Source organism: Salmo salar, chromosome 14, assembly GCF_965601325.2.
Source record: "Salmo salar chromosome 14, fSalSal1, whole genome shotgun sequence".
NCBI lineage: Eukaryota > Metazoa > Chordata > Actinopteri > Salmoniformes > Salmonidae > Salmo > Salmo salar.
The window spans coordinates 62244307-62264968 of record NC_138304.1 but is presented as its reverse complement, the minus strand read 5'-3'; the positions used below and the strand labels follow the sequence as shown (position 1 = coordinate 62264968).

General features: G+C 41.4%; 1 protein-coding gene across 1 annotated transcript in view; it reads right to left on the bottom strand.

Annotated features, from left to right (window-relative positions):
- Positions 1-20662, bottom strand: part of LOC106569782 (low-density lipoprotein receptor-related protein 12) — a 46555-nt gene that overhangs the window by 4991 nt on the left and 20902 nt on the right. The window contains exons 7-9 of the mRNA XM_045694584.2: positions 8006-8227; positions 737-1206; positions 265-397 (exon numbers count right to left, since the gene is read on the bottom strand). Coding sequence (XP_045550540.1) covers positions 265-397; positions 737-1206; positions 8006-8227 — 825 coding nt within the window. The remainder of the gene's footprint in view (positions 1-264; positions 398-736; positions 1207-8005; positions 8228-20662) is intronic.

Genomic DNA, 20662 nt, shown 5'->3' with positions numbered 1-20662 from the left:
CTTCAGAAGGAAGTTAAAAATAACTTCCTCACAATGAATCACAGTTTAACTTCTTCAACATCTCTTTTGTTACAGAGGTCCGGTTGTTAGATATTACACAGTTGATCCTTGGTGTCAACAATCCTATGTCAAAGATAGGCATTCACAGCCTTACTTGAAATGTGCACTCTTAACACAGAATTAAGCGTAAGTCATGTATGGATAAGAGGATCACATCTTCTGAGGAGAACAAGAGAGGGCAGTGTGATCTAGATATAGACTTGCCTGGTTGCCAGAGCAGACAGGGAAGTCCTCCACCGGGGGTATAAGGCCCTGGGCGATTAGCTGGCCATACGACGGGGGAGCCTCCCTCCTCAGGAGCTCAGCCTCAACCCTGGACAGCTGGGTCTCAAATGACCTGGGGAAACAACCAGTTAGAGGGACTCAAAGGACTGGAGTAAACTCACACACACACCAGATCAGTTAGAGGGACTTGAGAAATGGCATTTCAAAGTTAATCTTTTTTGATGAAGATCAAAGACAAAAATTAGAGAGCTAACTAGCTACATGAATCCAAAGAAAGCATTTATAAAGGCCTAAAGACTAGTCTGGATTACCAATCATCTCTCAAAGTATGTGTGAGACATACTAAAGCTGTCATAGCAAACCACACAGACAGAAACAAAGTCTTATGACTATTTGGGACCGTATAATTGTTTAATAACAAGGGTAATAGCATGGGGTCTAAGTTTATTACCTGCGCTCAAACATCCGGAGGGAGTAAAGTTTGCAGGTGCAGCCCAGGGCGATGACCAGCAGCAGGCCACAAATGAGACTTCCTATAACTGCCGCCGTGATGACCCGTGTGGGCACGATGACCGGACAACTCTCCTCGTCGCTCCCGTCGCCGCAGTCGTCCTGCGCGTCGCACACCCAGCTCTCGAACACACAGCGGTTGTTCTTGCAATGGAAGTTGCCCGGTTGGCAGAAGAAGCAGTTCTTCTCGTCCGAGCCGTTGGGGCAGCGGTTCTGGTAGTTGCAGCGGTCCGAGCGCGGGTAGCAGGCGCCGTTCCTGGAGCAGGGGAACTCATCCTCCTGGCAGATGCTGCAGTTGACCTCGTCACGGCCATTGGGGCAGTGCCAGTAACCGTCGCAGCGCTGCTGCCCCGTGTAGCAGCCCCAGTTGCCCCCACACGGGATCTCCCAAGGCAGACAAAAACCGTCCACCTGGCAGGAGAGATGAGGTAGATTTCATTAAGTAGTTGATCGAGGGTGTCCGTAACGATTCCAAAATCAAGAAACCGAAAAAGCAAAGAAAGCTTAGTGATATTTTCAAGGGAGGGCTTAAAAGGGAAATTTCACAAACATATGACTCTGGGTTTCTTTTGATCTTGTCCGAAGAACTTCTAGGTCAGTGAGATGTGTTTTACACATAATTGGCCACAAAGGCAGCGGGTCTGGGTTTTGTGCACCGAACGATACACCCGATGACAACAATACGGTGTACTGATGGGGTGGACGAGATCAGAAAACGAAAGTAGTCCTGCTTTATGGCATTTCGTGAGGCCTCTGTTATACTAATCGCACTACACATTTGTGTGTGTGCAGATATGGTTGTCCTTGTTCAATAGAGCCATTGGACGTCTTTTAGCGATGTTCCTATCTGCTACAGTGCCGCCTTGCGAAAGTATTCATAACCTTGGCATTTTTCCTATTTTGTTTTCTTACAACTTGGAATTAAAACACATTTTTGGGGGGTTTGTATCATTTGATTTACACAACATGCCTACCACTTTGAAGATGAAAAATTATATTTTCTTGTGAAAAGACCAAAAAACTGAACTTGTGTGCATAAATATTCAACCCCCCCAAAGTCAATACTTTGTAGAGCCACCTTTTGCAGCAATTACAGCTGCAAGTCTATTGGGGGTATGTCTCTATAAGCCTGGCACATCTCGCCACTGGGATTTTTGCCTATTCTTCAAGGCAAAACTGCTCCAGCTCCTACAAGTAGGATGGGTTCTGCTGGTGTACAGCAATCTTTAAGTCATACCACAGATTCTCAATTGGATTGAGGTCTGGGCTTTGACTAGGCCATTCCAAGACATTTAAATGTTTCCCCTTAAACCACTCGAGTGTTGCTTCAGCAGTATGCTCAGGGTCATTGTCCTGCTGGAAGGTGAACCTCAGTCCCAGTCTAAAATCTCAAAGACTAAAACAGGTTTCCCTCAAGAATTTCCCTGTATTTCAAGCCATCCATCATTCCTTCAATTCTGACCAGTTTCCCAGTCCCAGCCGATGAAAAACACCCCCACAGCATGATGCTGCCACCACCATGCTTCACTGTGGGGGTGGTGTTCTCGGGGTGATGAGAGGTGTTGGGTTTGCGCCAGACATAGCGTTTACCTTGATGGCCAAAAAGCTACATTTTAGTTTCATCTGACCAGAGTACCTTCTTCCATATGTTTGGGGAGTCTCCACACGCCTTTCGGCGAACTCCAAACCTGTTTGCTTATTTTTTTCTTTAAGCAATGCCTCTTCCGTAAAGCCCAGCTCTGTGGAGTGTACGGCTTAAAGTGGTTTTACGGACAGATACTCCAATCTCCGCTGTGGAGCTTTGCAGCTCCTTCAGGGTTATCTTTGGTCTCTTTGTTGCCTCTCTGATTAATGCCCCCCTTGCCTGGTCCCTGAGTTTTGATGGCCAACCCTCTCTTGGCAGGTTTGTGGTGCCATATTCTTTCAATTTTTTAATAATGGATTTAATGGTGCTCCGTGGGATGTTCAAAGTTTCATTTGTTTTTTTTTTAAATAACCCAACCCTGATCTGTACTTCTCCACAACTTTGTCCCTGCCCTTTTTGGCGAGCTCCTTGGTCTTCGTGGTGCCACTTGCTTGGTAGTGCCGCTTGCTTAGTGGTGTTACAGACTCTGGGGCCTTTCAGAACAGGTGACTACATATACTGCGATCATGTGACACTTAAATAAAGTCCACGTGTGTGCAATCTAACTAATTATGTGACTTCTGAAGGTAATTGGTTGCACCAGATCTTATTTAGGGGCCTCATAGCAAAGGGGGTGAATACATATGCACGGACCACTTTTCAGTAAAAAAATTTAGCGAATGCGCTTTTGTTAAATCACCCGTTTGGGCGAAGTAGGTTGTGATTTGATGATAAATTAACAGGCAACGCATTGATTATATGCAACACAGAACAAGCTAGTTAAACTAGCAATATCATCAACCATGTGTAATTAACTAGTGATTATGTGAAGATAGAAAAAACTAAGATAAGTTTAATGCTAGCAAGCAACTTACTTTGGCTCCTTGCTGCACTCGCGTAACAGGTGGTCAGCCTGCCACACAGTCCCCTCGTGGATTGCAAAGTAATCGGCATCCAAAAATGCAGATTACCGATTGTTATGAAAACTTGAAATTGGCCCTAGTTAATACGCCATGCCGATCAATCGGTCGACCTCTACTCAAAACACATCCAGCCAACTTGACACAACTGTGGGAAGCAATGGAGTCAACATCCCTGTGGAATGCTTTCGACACCTTGTAGAGTCCATGCCCTGACAAATTGAGGCTGTTCTGTGTGCAAAAGGGGGTGCAAAAGTGTTCCTAATGTTTTGTGTATATATAAAGACATTTTTTCCAGCCTCTGAAATAAACAGCTTCGTGTGGGCCAGTCCTTCTCTGGCCCGTTGTGCATTCGCTATGACTGCGAGATCTTGTGGTACACTATGAGCAGATGAATAGACAGAAAGTCGAAACTTCCTGATTCTATCGGTGAAATGAAAATGCGCTTGTTCTACCCTGTGGTGAGGAGATTATTTGTTTATGAGAAAACATAATGTTGATAATATTGTTCTGACTATATACACTGAGTGTACAACACATTAGGAACACCTTCCTAATATGGAGTTGCACCCCTTTTGCCCTCATAACAGCCTCAATTCGTCAGACAAGGTCGACAAGGTGTCGAAAGCGTTCCACGGGGATTCTGGCCCATGTTGACTCCAATGCTTCTCACAGTTGTGTCAAGCTATGCTGCACCTTAGAAGTGCAACAATTTACAAAAAGCTCTTAGAATGGATGTTATGGTGCCTCATGGGAAATGCAAAAATGTATCTCTAATCTTTAAAATGTTAATTGTGATTGTTCTTAATGTCTATATGTCTTAATATATGTGTCTGTATTTGTGCATATGTATTTTTTTATTTGCATTGAAAACCGGGCTCTACTGCAAATGAGACCTTGGTCTGAGTTGATCCCCTGTATAAATAAAATAAAAATAAAAATATATATATACACACTACCGTTCAAAAGTTTGGGGTCACTTAGAAATGTCCTTGTTTTTGAAAGAAAAGCACATTTATTTTCCATTAAAATAACATGAAATTGATCATAAATACGGTGTAGACACTTAATGTTGTAAATGACTATTGTGGCTGGAAAAGGCAGATTTTTAATGTAATATCTAAATAGGCGTACAGAGGCCCATTATCAGCAACCATCACTCCTGTGTTCCAATGGCACATTGATTTTTTTATTTATTTCACCTTTATATCCAGAGGCGGCGCTCCTAGTGGCCGGGGACTTCCATGTAGGGAAACTTAAATCCATTTTAACAAATTTCTACCAGCATGTTAAATGTGCAAACAGAGGAAAAAAACACTAGACCCCCCTTTACTCCACAAACAGACACGTGTACAAAGCTCTCCCTTGCCCTCCATTTGGCAAATCTGACCATAATTCTATCCTCCTGATTCCTGCTTACATGCAAAAACTAAAGCAGGAAGCACTAATGACTCAGTCAAAGAAGCGGTCAGATGACGCACATGCTAAGCTACAGGACTGTTTTGCTAGCACAGACTGGAATATGTTGGCATTGAGGAGTACACCATATCAGTCACTGGCATCATCAATAAGTGCATCGATGATGTCATCCCCACAGTGACTGTACGTACATACCCCAACCAGAAGCCATGGATTACAGGCAACATCTGCACTGAGCTAAAGGGTTGAGCTGCCGCTTTCAAGGAGCGGGACGCTAACCCGTAAGGTTATAAAAAATCCCCCTATGCCCTCCGACGAAACATCAAACAGGCAAAGCATCAATTCAGGACTAAGATTGAATCATGTGTGTGATCACGCTCTCTGCAGCCGATGTGAGTAAGACCTTCAAACAGGTCAACGTTCACTAGGCCGCAGGGCCAGGTCGGATTACCGAACATGCGCTGACCAACTGGCAATTGTCTTCACTGACATTTTCAACTAGTCCCTGACTGAGTTTGTTATACCAACATGTTTCAAGCAGACCACCATAGTCCCTGTGCCCAACTACACTAAGGTAACCTGCCTAAATGACTACCGACCCGTAGCACTCAAGTCTGTAGCCATGAAGTGGTTTTAAAGGCTGGTCATGGCTCACATCAACACCATTATCCCAGAAACCCTTTAGCCACTACAATTTGCATACCGCCCCAACAGATCCACAGATGATGAAATCTCTATTGCACTCCACACTGCCCTTTCCCACCTGGACAAAAGGAACACCTATGTGAGAATGCTATTCATTGACTACAGCTCAGCGTTCAACACCATAGTGCCCTCAAACTGTTTCGTCAGTTTTTTTCCCCTCCCACAGCTCCTTATTTGCTAAGCTAAGGACTCTGAGACTAAACACCTCCCTCTGCAACTGGATCCTGGACTTCCTGACGGGCCTCCCCCAGGTGGTAAGGGTAGGTAACAACACATCCGCCATGCTGATCTTCAACACGGAGGCCCCTCAGGGGTGCGTGCTCAGTCCCCTCCTGTACTCCCTTGTTCACTCATGACTGCATGGCCAGGCACGACTCCAACACCATTATTAGGTTTACCGATGACAACAGTGGTAGGCCTGATCACCGACAATGATGAGACAGCCTATAGGGAGGAGGTCAGAGTCCTGGCCATGTGGGGCCAAGACTACAACCTCTCCCTCAACGTGATCAAGACAAAGGAGATGATTGTGGACTACAGGAAAAGGAGGACAAAGCATGCCCCCATTCTCATCGACGGGGCTGTAGTGGAGTAGGTTGAGAGCTTCAAATTCCTTGGTGTCCACATCACCAACAAACTATCATGGTCCAAACACACTAAGACAATCGTGAAAAGGGCACGACAAAGCCTATTCCCCCTCAGGAGACTGAAAAGATTTGGCATGGGTCCTCAGATCCTAAAAAAGTTCCACAGCTGCACCATTGAGAGCATCATGTCTGGTTGAATCACTGCCTGGTATGGAAACTGCTCGGCCTTTGAACGCTAGGCACAACAGAGGGATAGTGCATACGGACCAGTACATTACTGGGGCCGAGCTTCCTGCCATCAGGACCTCTATACCAGGCGGTGTCAGAGGAAGGCCCTAAAAATTGTCAAAGACCCCAGCCTAGTCATAGATTGTTCCCTCTGCTACCACACAGCAAGCGGTACCGGAGCACCAAGTCTAGGTCCAAAAGGCTTCTCAACAGCTTCCACCCCCAAGCCATAAAACTCCTGAACAGCTAATCAAATGGCTACCCAGACTATTTGCATCATCCCCGCCTATTTACTGCTGCTGCTACTCTGTTTATTATCTATGCATAGTTACTTTAACTCTACCTACATGTACATATTACCTCAATTACCTTGACTAACCAGTGCCCCCGCACATTGACTCTGTACCGTTACCCCTGTGTATAGCCTCAATACTGTTATTTTACTGCTGCTCTTTAATTATGTTTTTTTTTTTTACTTCAATTTTTTTAACTTAAAACTGCATTGTTGGTTAAGGGCTTGTAAGTAAGCATTTCACTGTAAGGTCTACACCTGTTGTATTTGGCACACGTTACAAATAACATTTGATTTGATTACTGTATATATATTTTTATACTATGTGTAGCTTTTCTCCCCCTGCAATAAATCAGAAGCTAGTGTGCAACGATGTAAGTACCTCCTACTATATTTTGCCAAGAGAACTATTGGATGAATCAATTAAATTGGCCCTAGCAACCAAACCAATAGAAACTGATCGATTCTGAGAAATTTTGGTTTAACCTGTAATGATTTATGCTATACAACGTTTGACATGTTTGAACGAACGTAAATATATTTTTTCCCCTCGTTCATGAAGTGAAGTCCGGCGGGCTTAGATCATGTGCTAACAACACGGAGCTTTTTGGATATAAATGATGAGCTTTTTTGAACAAAACTACATTCGTTATGGACCTGGGATTCCTGGAAGTGACATCTGATGAAGAGAATCAAAGGTAATGGATTATTTACATAGTATTTTCGATTTTAGATCTCTCCAACATGGTCGTTTGTCTGTATCGCAAAGCGTATTTTTCTGGGCGCAGTGCTCAGATTATTGCAAAGTGTGATTTCCCAGTAAGGTTATTTTTAAATCTGGCAAGTTGATTGCGTTCAAGAGATGTAAATCTATAATTCTTTAAATGACAATATAATATTTTACCAATGTTTTCTAATTTTAATTATTTAATTTGTGGTGCTGACTTGACTGCCGGTTATTGGAGGGAAATGATTTCCTGAACATCAACGCCATAGTAAACCGCTGTTTTTGGATATAAATATGAACTTGATAGAACTAAAAATGCATGTATTGTCTAACATAATGTCCTAGGAGTGTCATCTGATGGAGATTGTCAAAGGTTAGTGCATCATTTTAGCTGGTTTTATGGTTTTGGTGACGCCTGTCTTTGAATTGACAAAACATTACATACAGCTATTGTCAATGTACTCTCCTAACATAATCTAACTTTATGCTTTCGCCGTAAAACCTTTTTGAAATCTGACAACGTGGTTAGATTAAGGAGATGTTTATCTTTCAAAGGGTGTAAGATAGTTGTATGTTTGAAAAATTTGAATTTTGACATTTATTTGGGTTCAAATTTGCCGCTCTTGAAATGCACCTGCTGTTGACAGGGTGCACCACGGGTGGCACGCTAGCGTCCCACATAGCCCCAAGAGGTTAACTCATGCCTACCTGGTAGGTGACGTTGAAGCCCCTTGCCGCGTTGATCTTGTCAGCATAGAAGTGAACGCGCAGCTGGCCCGAGGACGAGACCACGGCGACGGGGGCACGGGAGTCGAAGGCAGTGAGGACGCGAAGTAGGAGGCGGGGGTTCTCCTCCAAGCCGTCATACACCTTGACGTAGTCCCCGTAGCCCGTCCCGTCCAGCTTGAAGTCCATAAAACGCAGTATCACCTGGAATTAATACATTAAAGAAAGAATGAAGATTTTAAAAAGGTAAATACCTAGTCTGCGTCTGGTGAGCCATTGTAAAAAATATATATATCACACATACACACACAACCAGTCAAAAGTTTGGACACATTTTATCTTTATTTTTACTATTTTCTACATTGTAGAATAATAGTTAAGACATCAAAACTATGAAATGACATATGGAATCACGTAGTAACCAAAAAAATTATCTATAAAATATATTTAGATTTTTCAGATTCTTCAAAGTAACCACCCTTCACCTGGAATGCATTTCAATTAACAGACGTGCCTTGTTAAAAGTTACTTTCTGGAACTTCTTTCCTTTTTAACCTTTCTGGGAACCTGGGACGCTTGCGTCCCACCCTAGTCAACAGCCAGTGGAATCGCGTCGCGCGAAATACAAATACCTCATAAATGCTATAACTTCAATTTCTCAAACATGACTATTTTACACCATTTTATAGCTACACCTCTCTTGAATCGAACCACGTCCGATTTCAAAAAGGCTTTACAGCAAAAGCAAAACGATTGCATTGTCTTACTAAACGTTTCGGAACGAAAGGGTACCCATGGGCGCCCGCGTCATAGTAGTAATGGCCCTCCCCCTATGACCAACTTTCCAGGCCTCTCATTCGGTCAGTTTCTACCGGAGAAGACTCAAACCACTTTGTAAAGACTGTTGACATCTAGTGGAAGCCTTAGGAAGTGAATCCTAACTAACGGTTTGTTGTTGAAGTAGAAGTCCTGGGAGTGCATTCTGATGAAGAACAGCAAAGGTAATCCAATTTTTCTAATAGTAATTCTGAGTTTAGTGAGCGCCGAAGTTGGCGGGTGTCTGAATAGCTAGCCTGTGATGGCTGAGCTATGTACTCAGAATATTGCAAAATGTGCTTTTGCTGAAAAGCTATTTTAAAATCTGACATAGCGATTGCATAAAGGAGTTCTGTATCTATAATTCTTATAATAATTGTTATGTATTTTGTCAACGCTTATGATGAGTATTTTAGTAAATTCACCGGAAGTTTTCGGTGGGTATGCTAGTTCTGAACATCACATGCTAATGTAAAAAGCTGTTTTTTGATATAAATATGAACTTGATTGAACAAAACATGCATGTATTGTATAACAATGTCCTAGGAGTGTCATCTGATGAAGATCAAAGGTTAGTGCTGCATTTAGCTGTGGTTTGGGTTTTTGTGACATATATGCTTCCATTGAAAATGGCTGTGTGACTATGTTTGGCTGGGTACTCTCCTGACATAATCTAATGTTTTGCTTTCGCTGTAAAGCCTTTTTGAAATCGGACAATGTGGTTGGATTAACGAGAGTCTCATCTTTCAAATGGTCATATGTTTGAGAAATTGAAGTCATAGCATTTTTGAGATATTTGTATTTTGCGCCACGCTAACGTCCCACCTAGCCCAGAGAGGTTAACACTATCAACAAGGCAGGTCCTACAGGCCCTAGTTTTGTCACACCTTGACTACTGTTCAGTCGTGTGGTCAGGTGCCACAAAAAAGGACTTAGGAAAATTGCAATTGGCTCAGAACAGGGCAGCATGGCTGGCCCTTGGATGTACAGAGAGCTAATATTAATAATATGCATGTCAGTCTCTCCTGGCTCAAAGTGGAAGAGAGATTGACTTCATCAGTACTTTTATTTATGAGAGGTATTGACATGTTGATTGCATAGAGCTGTCTGTCTAAACTACTGGCACACAGTAGTCCAGAACAGACTATGGGAGGCACACAGTACTACATAGAGCCATGACTACATGGAACTCTACTCTACATCAAGTAACTGACGCAAGCAGTAAAATTAGATTAAAAAAAAAACGGATTAAAAAACCTTACGGCACGCAGGAACTGTGAAGCAACACAGACGCCCACACGATAACATACGCACTATGCATACACATGGACTTAGTAATGTAGATATGTGGTAGTGGTGGAGTAGGGCCTGAGGGCACACAGTGTGTTGTAATGTTTTAAAATTGTATAAACTGCCTGAATTTTGCTGGACCCTAGAAAGAGTAGCTGCTGCTTTGGCAGCAGCTAATTGGGATCCATAATAAATACAAACAAAACTCAGAAGCATTTACTTGGGCTGCAATCTGAGGTGCAGTTTAACTCTAACGAGCTTATCCTCTGCAGCAGAGGTAACTCGGTCTTCCTTTCCTGTGGCGGTCCTAATGAGAGCCAGTTTCATCATTGCTCTTGATGGTTTTTGCGACTGCACTTGAGGAAACGTTAAAAGTTCTTGAATTTTTCCAGATTGACTGACCTTCATGTCTTAACCTGTTAGGGCTAGGGGGCAGTATTGACACGGCTGGATAAAAAACGTACCCGATTTAATCTGGTTACTACTCCTGCCCAGTAACTAGAATATGCATATAATTATTGGCTTTGGATAGAAAACACTCCAAAGTTTCTAAAACTGTTTGAATGGTGTCTGTGAGTATAACAGAACTCAAATGGCAGGTCAAAACCTGAGAGATTCCTTTACAGGAAGTAGCCTGTCTGACCATTTATTGGCTTTCTTTGACATCTCTTTCCAAAACTTAGGATCTCTGCGGTAACGTGACACTTCCCACGGCTCCAATAGGCTCTCAGAGCCCGGGAAAAACCTGAATGTCGTCATTCCAGCCCCAGGCTGAAACACATTATCGCCTTTCTCAAGTGGCCGATCAAGGGACAGTGGGCTTAGGCGCGTGCATAGGCCGCCCCCGTCTTTCTGTTTTTTCCTCTGTTTACCGTAAAGGAGATTCCCGGTCGGAATATTATAGCTTTTTTACGAGATAAATTGCATAAAAATTGATTTTAAACAGCGGTTGACATGCTTCGAAGTACGGTAATGGAATATTTAGAATTTTTTTGTCACGAATTACGCCATGCTCGTAACCCTGAATTACCATTTCGGATAGTGTCTGGAACGCACGAACAAAACGCCGCTATTTGGATATAACGATGGATTATTTGGGACCAAACCAACATTTGTTATTGAAGTAGAAGTCCTGGGAGTGCATTCTGACGAAGACAAGAAAGGTAATAACATTTTTGTTAATAGTAAATCTGATTTTGGTGAAGGCTAAACTTGCCGGGTGTCTAAATAGCTAGCCCGTGATGGCTGGGCTATGTACTTAGAATATTGCAAAATGTGCTTTCACCAAAAAGCTATTTTAAAATCGGACATATCGAGTGCATAGAGGAGTTCTGTATCTATAATTCTTAAAATAATCTTCCCACCTAGTCAACAGCCAGTGGAATCGAGTGGCGCGAAATACAAATACCTTAAAAATGCTATAACTTCAATTTATCAAACATGACTATTTTACACCATTTTAAAGACAAGACTCTCGTTAATCTAACCACATTGTCCGATTTCAAGAAGGCTTTACAGCGAAAACAAAACATTAGATTATGTTAGGAGAGTACCCAGCCAGAAATAATCACACAGACATTTTTCAAGCTAGCAAATATGTCACAAAAACCCAAACCACAGCTAAATGCAGCACTAACCTTTGATGATCTTCATCAGATGACACTCCTAGGACATTATGTTATACAATACATGCATGTTTTGTTCAATCAATTTCATATTTATATCAAAAAACTGCTTTTTACATTAGCATGTGACGTTCAGAACTAGCAAACACACCGAAAACTTCCGGTGAATTTACTAAATTACTCTTGATAATCGTTTACAAAATACATAATTATTTAAAGAATTATAGATACATAACTCCTTTATGTAATCGCGGTGTCCGATTTTAAAATAGCTTTACGGCAAAAGCACATTTTGCAATATTCTGAGTAGATAGCTCGGCCATCAAGGCTAGCTAAGCAGACACTCGCCAACATCGAGGCTCAGTAAACTCAGAATTACTAGTAGAAAAATTGGATTACCTTTGCTGTTCTTCGTCAGAATGCACTCCCAGGACTTCTACTTCAACCACAAATGTTGTTTTGGTTCAAAATAATCCATAGTTATGTTCAAATATCCTCAGTTTTGTTAGTGCGTTCAGGTCCCTATCCGAATGGTGACGCATGTCGTGACAAAATTTCAAAATATTCCATTACCGTACTTAGAAGCATGTCAAACGCTGTTTAAAATCAATTTTTATGCTATTTTTCTCGTAGAATAGCGATAATATTCCAACCGGGCGACGTTGTTTTCGTTCAAAGGCTGAAAGAAAAACATGGCCACTTCTCGGGGCCGCGCATCTCCTGTCTCTGAGCCACCAGCCTGACCACTCACAAACAGCGCTCCTGTACCTAGCCCAGAGACAGCAGAGATCTCATCCCACTTTCTGGCGCTTTCAGAGAGCCTATGGGAGCCTTAGAAATTGTCACGTTACAGCAGAGATGCTGTATTTTCGACAGAGATGCCACAGAAGCACAAGAAATGGTCAGAGAGGGTACTTCCTGTATGGAATCTTCTCAGGTTTTGGCCTGCCATATGAGTTCTGTTATACTCACAGACACCATTCAAACAGTTTTATAAACTTTGGAGTGTTTTCTATCCAAATCTACCAATTATATGCATATTCTGGTTTCTGGAAAAGAGTAGTAACCAGTTTAAATCGGGTACGTTTATCCGGCCGTGAAAATACTGCCCCCTACCCTAGAGAGGTTAAGAAGGAAAGAAATTCCACAAATTGACTTTTAAAGAAGGCACACCTGTTAATTGAAATGCATTCCAGATGGCTACCTCATGAAGATGGTTGAGAGAATGCCAAGAGTGTGCAAAGCTGTCATCAAGGCACAGGGTGGCTATTTGAATCATTTCAAATATAACATATTTGGTTACTACATGATTCCATATATTTTATTTTATAGTTTTGATGTCTTCACTATTATTCTACAATGTAGAACATCTTAAAAATAAAGAAAAACCCTTGAATGAGTAGGTGTTCTAACACTTTTGACCGGTAGTGAGAGTGTGTGAATTATTTACAATGACGGCCTACAACGGCCAAACCCTAACGACACTGGGCCAATTGTGCGCCGCCCTATGGGTCTCCCAATAACGGCCGGTTGATACAGCCTGGAATTGAACCAGGATCTAAAGTGACGCCTCTAGATACAGTGCCTTTGACCGCTGCGCCTCTCAGGAGCCCCAAATGTTTAAAGAGGCAGTGCACCGATTTCTCAATTGCCTAAAAATACTGAACAAAAATATAAACGCAACATATTTCATGAGCTGAAATAAAAGATCCCAGAAATGTTCCATACGCACAAACTGCTTATCTCTCTCAAATTGTGTTGTTGTAAATCAAATGCATTTATAAAGCCCTTTTTACATCAGCAGATGCTATACAGAAACCCAGCCTAAAACCCCAAACAGCAAGCAATTCAGATGTAGAAGCACAGCGGCTAGGAAAAACTCCCTAAAAAGGCAGGAACCTAGGAAGAAACCTAGAGATGAGCCGCTGAAAAACATCCCCACAGCATGATACTGCCACCACCATGCTTTACCGTAGGGATGGTGCCATGTTTCCTCCAGACATGACACTTCTGAGGACAGCGCCCCGCAAACAAAATGACAACATGAACATGAAAACCACTTTCAACCAGGCAGGTGCGACACGAAAGTCAGAAATAGCCATATAATAAATTCCTTACCTTTGACGATCTTCCTCTTTCTGCAATCTCAAATGTCTCCGTGACACAATGAATTGTTGTTTTGTTCGATAAATAGCTTATTTATATCCCCAAAATGTCCATTTATTTGGTGCGTTTGATTCAGAAATACACCGGTTCCAACTCGCCCAACATGACTACAAAGTATCTAATAAGTTACCTGTAATCTTGGCCCAAACATTTCAAACAACGTTCCTAATCCAACCTCAGGTATCCTAAATAATAAATAAATGCTAAAATTTAAGATGGGACAATCTGTTTTCAAAACTGAAGATAAATACCACGGAGAGCGCTCATGTTCACGAGCAACAAAAGACTGGAGCCCTTCAGAGTGACACATGGAAATAATAGTACTACTTCTTCATTCCTCAAAATAAAAACATCGACCAATTTCTAAAGACTGTTGACATCTAGTGGAAGCCATAGGAACTGCAATCTGGGCCCTAAATAATCTTGATTCCCATAGAAAACCATTGGAAAACACAATGACCTCAAAAAACAATTTCCCTGGATGGATTGTGCTCGGGGTTCTGCCTGCCAAATCAGTTCTGTTAAACTCACAGACATTATTCTAACAGTTTTAGAAACGTCAGAGTTTTTGCTATCCAAATCTACTAATTATATGCATATCCTAGCTTCTGGGCCTGAGTAACAGGCAGTTCACTTTGGGCACGCTTTTCATCCGGACGTGAAAATACTGCCCCCTATCCCTATCATGCACCCAGGCATCCAGAAAGTCCAGTTTAGATATCAGGCTTAGCACATTTATATGTGACAGTCCAAGCCCTCTGCGAGATTTGAAAACAGCAGAAATATCCATGGTGACACAAGAGTTAATATAACTTGAAGAGCTAGCCACAATAGGCTTCCTGATTCGATTTAAAGTTGCAGAGCTAAAATCAAATTACATTTAATTTGTCAAATGCGCTGAACACATCTTTACCATGAAATGCTTACTTACAACAAGCCCTTAAAACTTCTTATGGCTTGAATCCCGTTAGCGGGATCGATATGACAGCCAGTGAAAGTGCAAGGTGCCAAATTCAAAACAACAATTCTCATAATTAAAATTCCTCAAACATACAAGTATTATACACCATTTTAAAGCTTTACTTCTTGTTAATCCAGCCACAGTTTCTGATTTCAAAAAGGCTTTACGGCAAAAGCAAACCATATGATTATGTTAGGTCAGCACCTAGTCATAAAAAAAAACAGCAATTTTCCAGCCAAAGAGAGGAGCCACAAAAAGCAGAAATAGAGATAAAATGAATCACTAACCTTTGACGATCTTCATCAGATGACACTCATATGACTTCATGTTACACAATACATGTATGTTTTGTTTCGATAAAGTTCATATTTATATCCAAAAATCTCAGTTTACATTGGCGCGTTACGTTCAGTAATGTTTGCTTCCAAAACATCCGGTGATTTTGCAGAGAGCCACATCAATTTACAGAAATACTCATCATAAATGTTGATGACAATACAAGTGTTATGCATAGGATTATAGATACAGTTCTCCTTAATGCAACCGCTGTGTCAGATTTAAACAAAAACTTTACCGAAAAACCACACCATGCAATAATCTGAGTACGGCACTCAGACACAAAAACATGCCATACAATATATCCGCCATGTTGGAGTCAACAATAGTCAGAAATAGCATTATAAATATTCACTTACCTTTGATGATCTTCATCAGAATGCACTCCCAAGAATCCCAGTTCAACAATAAATGTTTGTTTTGTTCGATAAAGTCCATCCTTTATGTCCAAATACCTCCTTTTTGTTCACGCCTTCAGTTCACAAATCCAAATTCACGACGCGCAGGTCAGACAAACTCAAAAAATCCCATTACAGTTCGTAGAAACATGTCAAACGATTGATTCTATACATCTTTAGGATGTTTTTATTGTAAATCTGCAATAAAGTTTCAACCGGAGAAATCCTTTGTCTTCAGAAATGCAATGGAACTGAGCTACCTCTCACGTGAGTGCACATGGCTGAGCCTCATGCCCTGCTGGCAGTCATCTGACTCCAGGAGCTCTTATTCATCCCCACTTTACAGTAGAAGCCTCATTTAAGGTTCTTAAGACTGTTGACATCTAGTGGAAGCCTTAGAAAGTGCAAAATGACCCCACAGACACTGTAGTTTGGATAGGCAATCACTTGATAAACTACAAACCACTTCCTGTTTGGATTCTTTCTCAGGTTTTTGAGAGTTCTGTTATACTTACAGACATCATTCAAACAGTTTTAGAAACGTCAGTGTTTTCAATCCAAATATACATATCTTAGTTTCTGGGCGTGAGTAGCAGGCAGATTACTCTGGGCACGTCAGTCATCCAAGCTACTCAATACTGCCACCATCCATAAGAAGTTTAACCAACAATGCATTTCACAACTCAGTGAAACATAAGATATTACAGTTTTTAATGTCCCATTGATAGGATAGTCTCGAACTAAGATTATCAAGTTTATTCTCCTGTGATTGTACGTTGGCCAATAGAATGGACGGTAGAAGCGGGTTACCCACTCGTCAACAAATTCTCACAAGGCACCCCGATCTCCGCCCCCTGTACTTTCAGCTTTTCTTCACGCGAATGACAGGGATTTGGGCCTGGTCTCGGAAAACCAGTACATCCTTCACGTCAGACTCATTAAATAAAAAACCTTTGTCCAGCAATCTCTGTTCTGATATCTAGAAGTTATTTATTTTCGGTCATAAGAGACGGTAGCAGCAACATTATGTACAAAATAAGTTACAAAAACTATGCGAAAAAAACACAAAATAGCACAGTTGGTTAGGAGCCCGTAAAAACAGCAGCCATCCCCTCCGGCGCCATAATTAATAGTCCGGAAATTATGGTACTTCAGGACATGGAAGTCATATCTGGCCCTGTGCCCTCTCTGAATCATGGAATTGAACGGTTTAGCAGGATTCTTTCTCTTCACAACTGGCTACGTGATTATTGCAGCTCAATGGTGTAACCTTTGTTGACAATTTCAATATCTTTTGGAAACAAAACACGTTTTATAAGGAGGATGGGATCCACCCATATTATTTGGGCCCATGGATCCTTTCACAGTATTATAAGGCTGTGTTGAGACAATGACTTGTCAATGACCCAAGCCCAGCTCAGTTAATCCCTACCATTGTGTTGCTGAGTCATCATAATGCTTTAACAAATGTACATTATACCAGGGGCATTGGTAAGTAACCTAAGGAATGGCAAATAAGTCTGCCGTTCGACAACCGATTGGCAAGCATACTACAAATTGAAAAATCATATGACTAAACTGAATTAAAGAAGAAACTACACTATGAAACAAAGAAAAATTACATAACAAATGATAGTAAAAAATCTTTGGAGCACCTTCAATGAAATGTTGGGGAAAAATGCTAACTCAGCTCCATCATTCATTGAATCAGATGGCTCCTTCATCACAAAACCGACTGATATTGCCAACTACTGTAATGTTTTCTTTCTTTAGCAAGATTAGCAAACATGACATGCCAGCAACAAATGCTGACACTACACATGCAAGTATATCAGACCAAATTATGAAAGACAAGAATTGTACTTGTGAATTCCGTAAAGTCAGTGTGGAAGAGGTGACACAATTATTGTCTATCAACAATGACAAGCCACCAGGGTCTGACAATCTGGACGGAAAATGACTGAGGATAATAGCAGACGATATTGCCACTCCTATTTGCCACATCTTCTTTTTTAAGCCTACTAGAAAGTGTGTGCCCTCAGGCCTGGATGGGAGCTAAAGTCATTCCGCTACCCGGGAATAGTGAAGCCCACTTTACTGGATCAAATAGCCAGCTAATCAGCCTGTTACCAACCCTTAGTAAACTTCTGGAAAAAATTGTGTTTGACCAGATACAATGCTATTGACAACAGACTTTCAGCACGCTTATAGGGAAGGACACTCAACAAGCACAGCACTTACACAAATGACTTCTGATTGTGGGGGCTGTCTTGTTAGACTTCAGTGCAGCTTTTGACATTATCGATCATAGTCTGCTGTTGGAAAAAAACGTATGTGTTATGGCTTTACAGCCCCTGCTATAATATGGATAAAGAGTTACTTGTCTAACAGAACACAGAGGGTGTTCTTTAACCTGTTTGGGCTTGCCCCCCTTCTCAATTTCCACCTGAAGACATACCCTAATCTAAGTGCCTGTAGCTCAGGCCCAGAAGCAAGGATATGCATATTCTTGGTATCATTTGAAAGAAAACACTCTGACGTTTGTGGAAATGTTAATTGAGTGTAGGAGAATGACAATATACCTGGTAGAAGAAAATACAAGGAAACATATGTTTTCTGTTTTTTTATTGTTGTTGCATCTTTCAAATGATCAAGAACAGCCAAACATTCACATAGGATGATGGGGATAATTTCAATTAAAAACATGAGGGCAACAGTAGTTGAGCAAAGTTTCAGACAGATAACTTCAGGAATGAGTGAGCTACATGACATTGAGCATGAAGTCACCCAGGTGTCCCACAGAAGTTGTCCAAATGTACCCAAGTGGCCGAATTTTTACAGTGATACATTTTGATGCAAATAACAATATACAAAATACTAAAATGCTCTTCTAACACACCACCCAAAAAATGTAGTTACATATATTTTTTTTAATAACATGGGTAACTATTTACACACTTTCAATTCACAATATTGTGAAGACCCTCAGTCCTCTACACAATATTGTGCTGCTGATGCCATACCCCATAGCAGTCGCTTTCTGGGTTAAAGCAGAGGGTCACCGAACAAGTGGTGCAGGTGACGGGGGATTTCCTGTGGCAAAGAGCACAACGACACCTCCCTACTGTGCCCTTTTTGCCCTGAGGCACATTCATGTCTGCAGAGATGAATTTGGCATGTGAACACCACTGGTTGAAGGAGCAGAAGGGACAGAGGTAGAGGGGACAGAAGGTGATGCAGTGGACTTGCTGTAGCTAGCAAGCTCCTGGATGAGCAGCTCTCTGAAGGCTAGCTGTGAGATGGGGGTATGTCCACAGCTCTTAGCCATTTCCTTCTGGAGGATGAATGAATTCACCACAGCAATGTCAATGAAATTATTGAACAATGTCTTGTAGCATTTCATTGTCTTGTGGAGAACATTGTAGTAACCTATCAGCTCGCCTGACAGGTCCATACCTCCCATGCACTTGTTGTAGTCCTTCACAACAGCTGGAATGGGGACATTTTTGGTGGTCCATGCCCCAGTAGCGCCCTTCACACTCCTGACGATATGTCACAAAAACCAAAACCACAGCTAAATGCAGCACTAACCTTTGATGATCTTCATCAGATGACAACCCTAGGACATTATGTTATACAATACATGCATGTTTTGTTCAATCAAGTTCATATTTATATCAAAAACCAGCTTTTTACATTAGCATGTGACGTTCAGAACGAGCATTCCCACCGAACACTTCCGGTGAATTACTAAATTACTCACGATAAACGTTCACAAAAAACATAAAAATTATTTTAAGAATTATAGATACAGAACTCCTTTATGCAATCGCGGTGTCCGATTTTAAAATAGCTTTTCGGTGAAAGCACATTTTGCAATATTCTGAGTAGATAGCCCAGCCATCATGGCTAGCTATTTTGACACCCACCAAGTTTGGTACTAACCAAACTCAGATTTACTATAAGAAAAATTGGATTACCTTTGCTGTTCTTCGTCAGAATGCACTCCCGGGACTTCTACTTCATTAACAAATGTTGTTTTGGTTCCAAATAATCCATAGTTATATCCAAATAGCGGCATTTTGTTCGTGCGTTCAAGACACTATCCGAAGGGTAAAAAAGGGTGACGCGCCCGACGCGTTTCGTGACAAAAAAATTCTAAATATTCCATTACCGTACTTCGAAGCATGTCAACCGCTCTTTAAAATCAATTTTTATGCGATTTTTCTCGTAAAAAAGCGATAATATTCCGACCGGGAAACCCTGTTTTCGTTCAAAGACGAAAAAATAAAAACATGGTGTCGGCTCGTGCACGCGCCCCCAGTGTCATTGTTCTCTGATCGACCACTATACAAATGCGCTACTGTTTTTCCGCCATGGCCTGCAAAGGCATCATTCAACGTTCTGGCGCCTTCTGAGAGCCTATGGGAGCGTTAGAAAATGTCACGTTATGCCAGAGATCCCCTGTTTTGGATAGAGATGATCAAGAAGGCCAAGAAATAGTCAGAGACGGCGCTTCCTGTTTGGAATCTTCTCAGGTTTTGGCCTGCCAAATGAGTTCTGTTATACTCACAGACACCATTCAAACAGTTTTAGAAACTTTGGAGTGTTTTCTATCCAAAGCTAATAATTATATGCATATTCTAGTTTCTGGGCAGGAGTACTAATCAGATTAAATCGGGTACGTTTTTTATCCGGTCGTGAAAATACTGCCTATTTTACAGCATTTTAAAGACAAGACTCTCGTTAATCTAACCACACTGTCCGATTTCAAAAAGGCTTTACAACGAAAGCAAAACATTAGATTATGTCAGCAGAGTACCCAGCCAGAAATAATCAGACACCCATTTTTCAAGCTAGCATATAATGTCACATAAACCCAAACCACAGCTAAATGCAGCACTAACCTTTGATGATCTTCATCAGATGACACGCCTAGGACATTATGTTATACAATACATGCATGTTTTGTTCAATCAATTTCATATTTATATCAAAAACCAGCTTTTTACATTAGCATGTGACGTTCAGAACTAGCATTCCCACC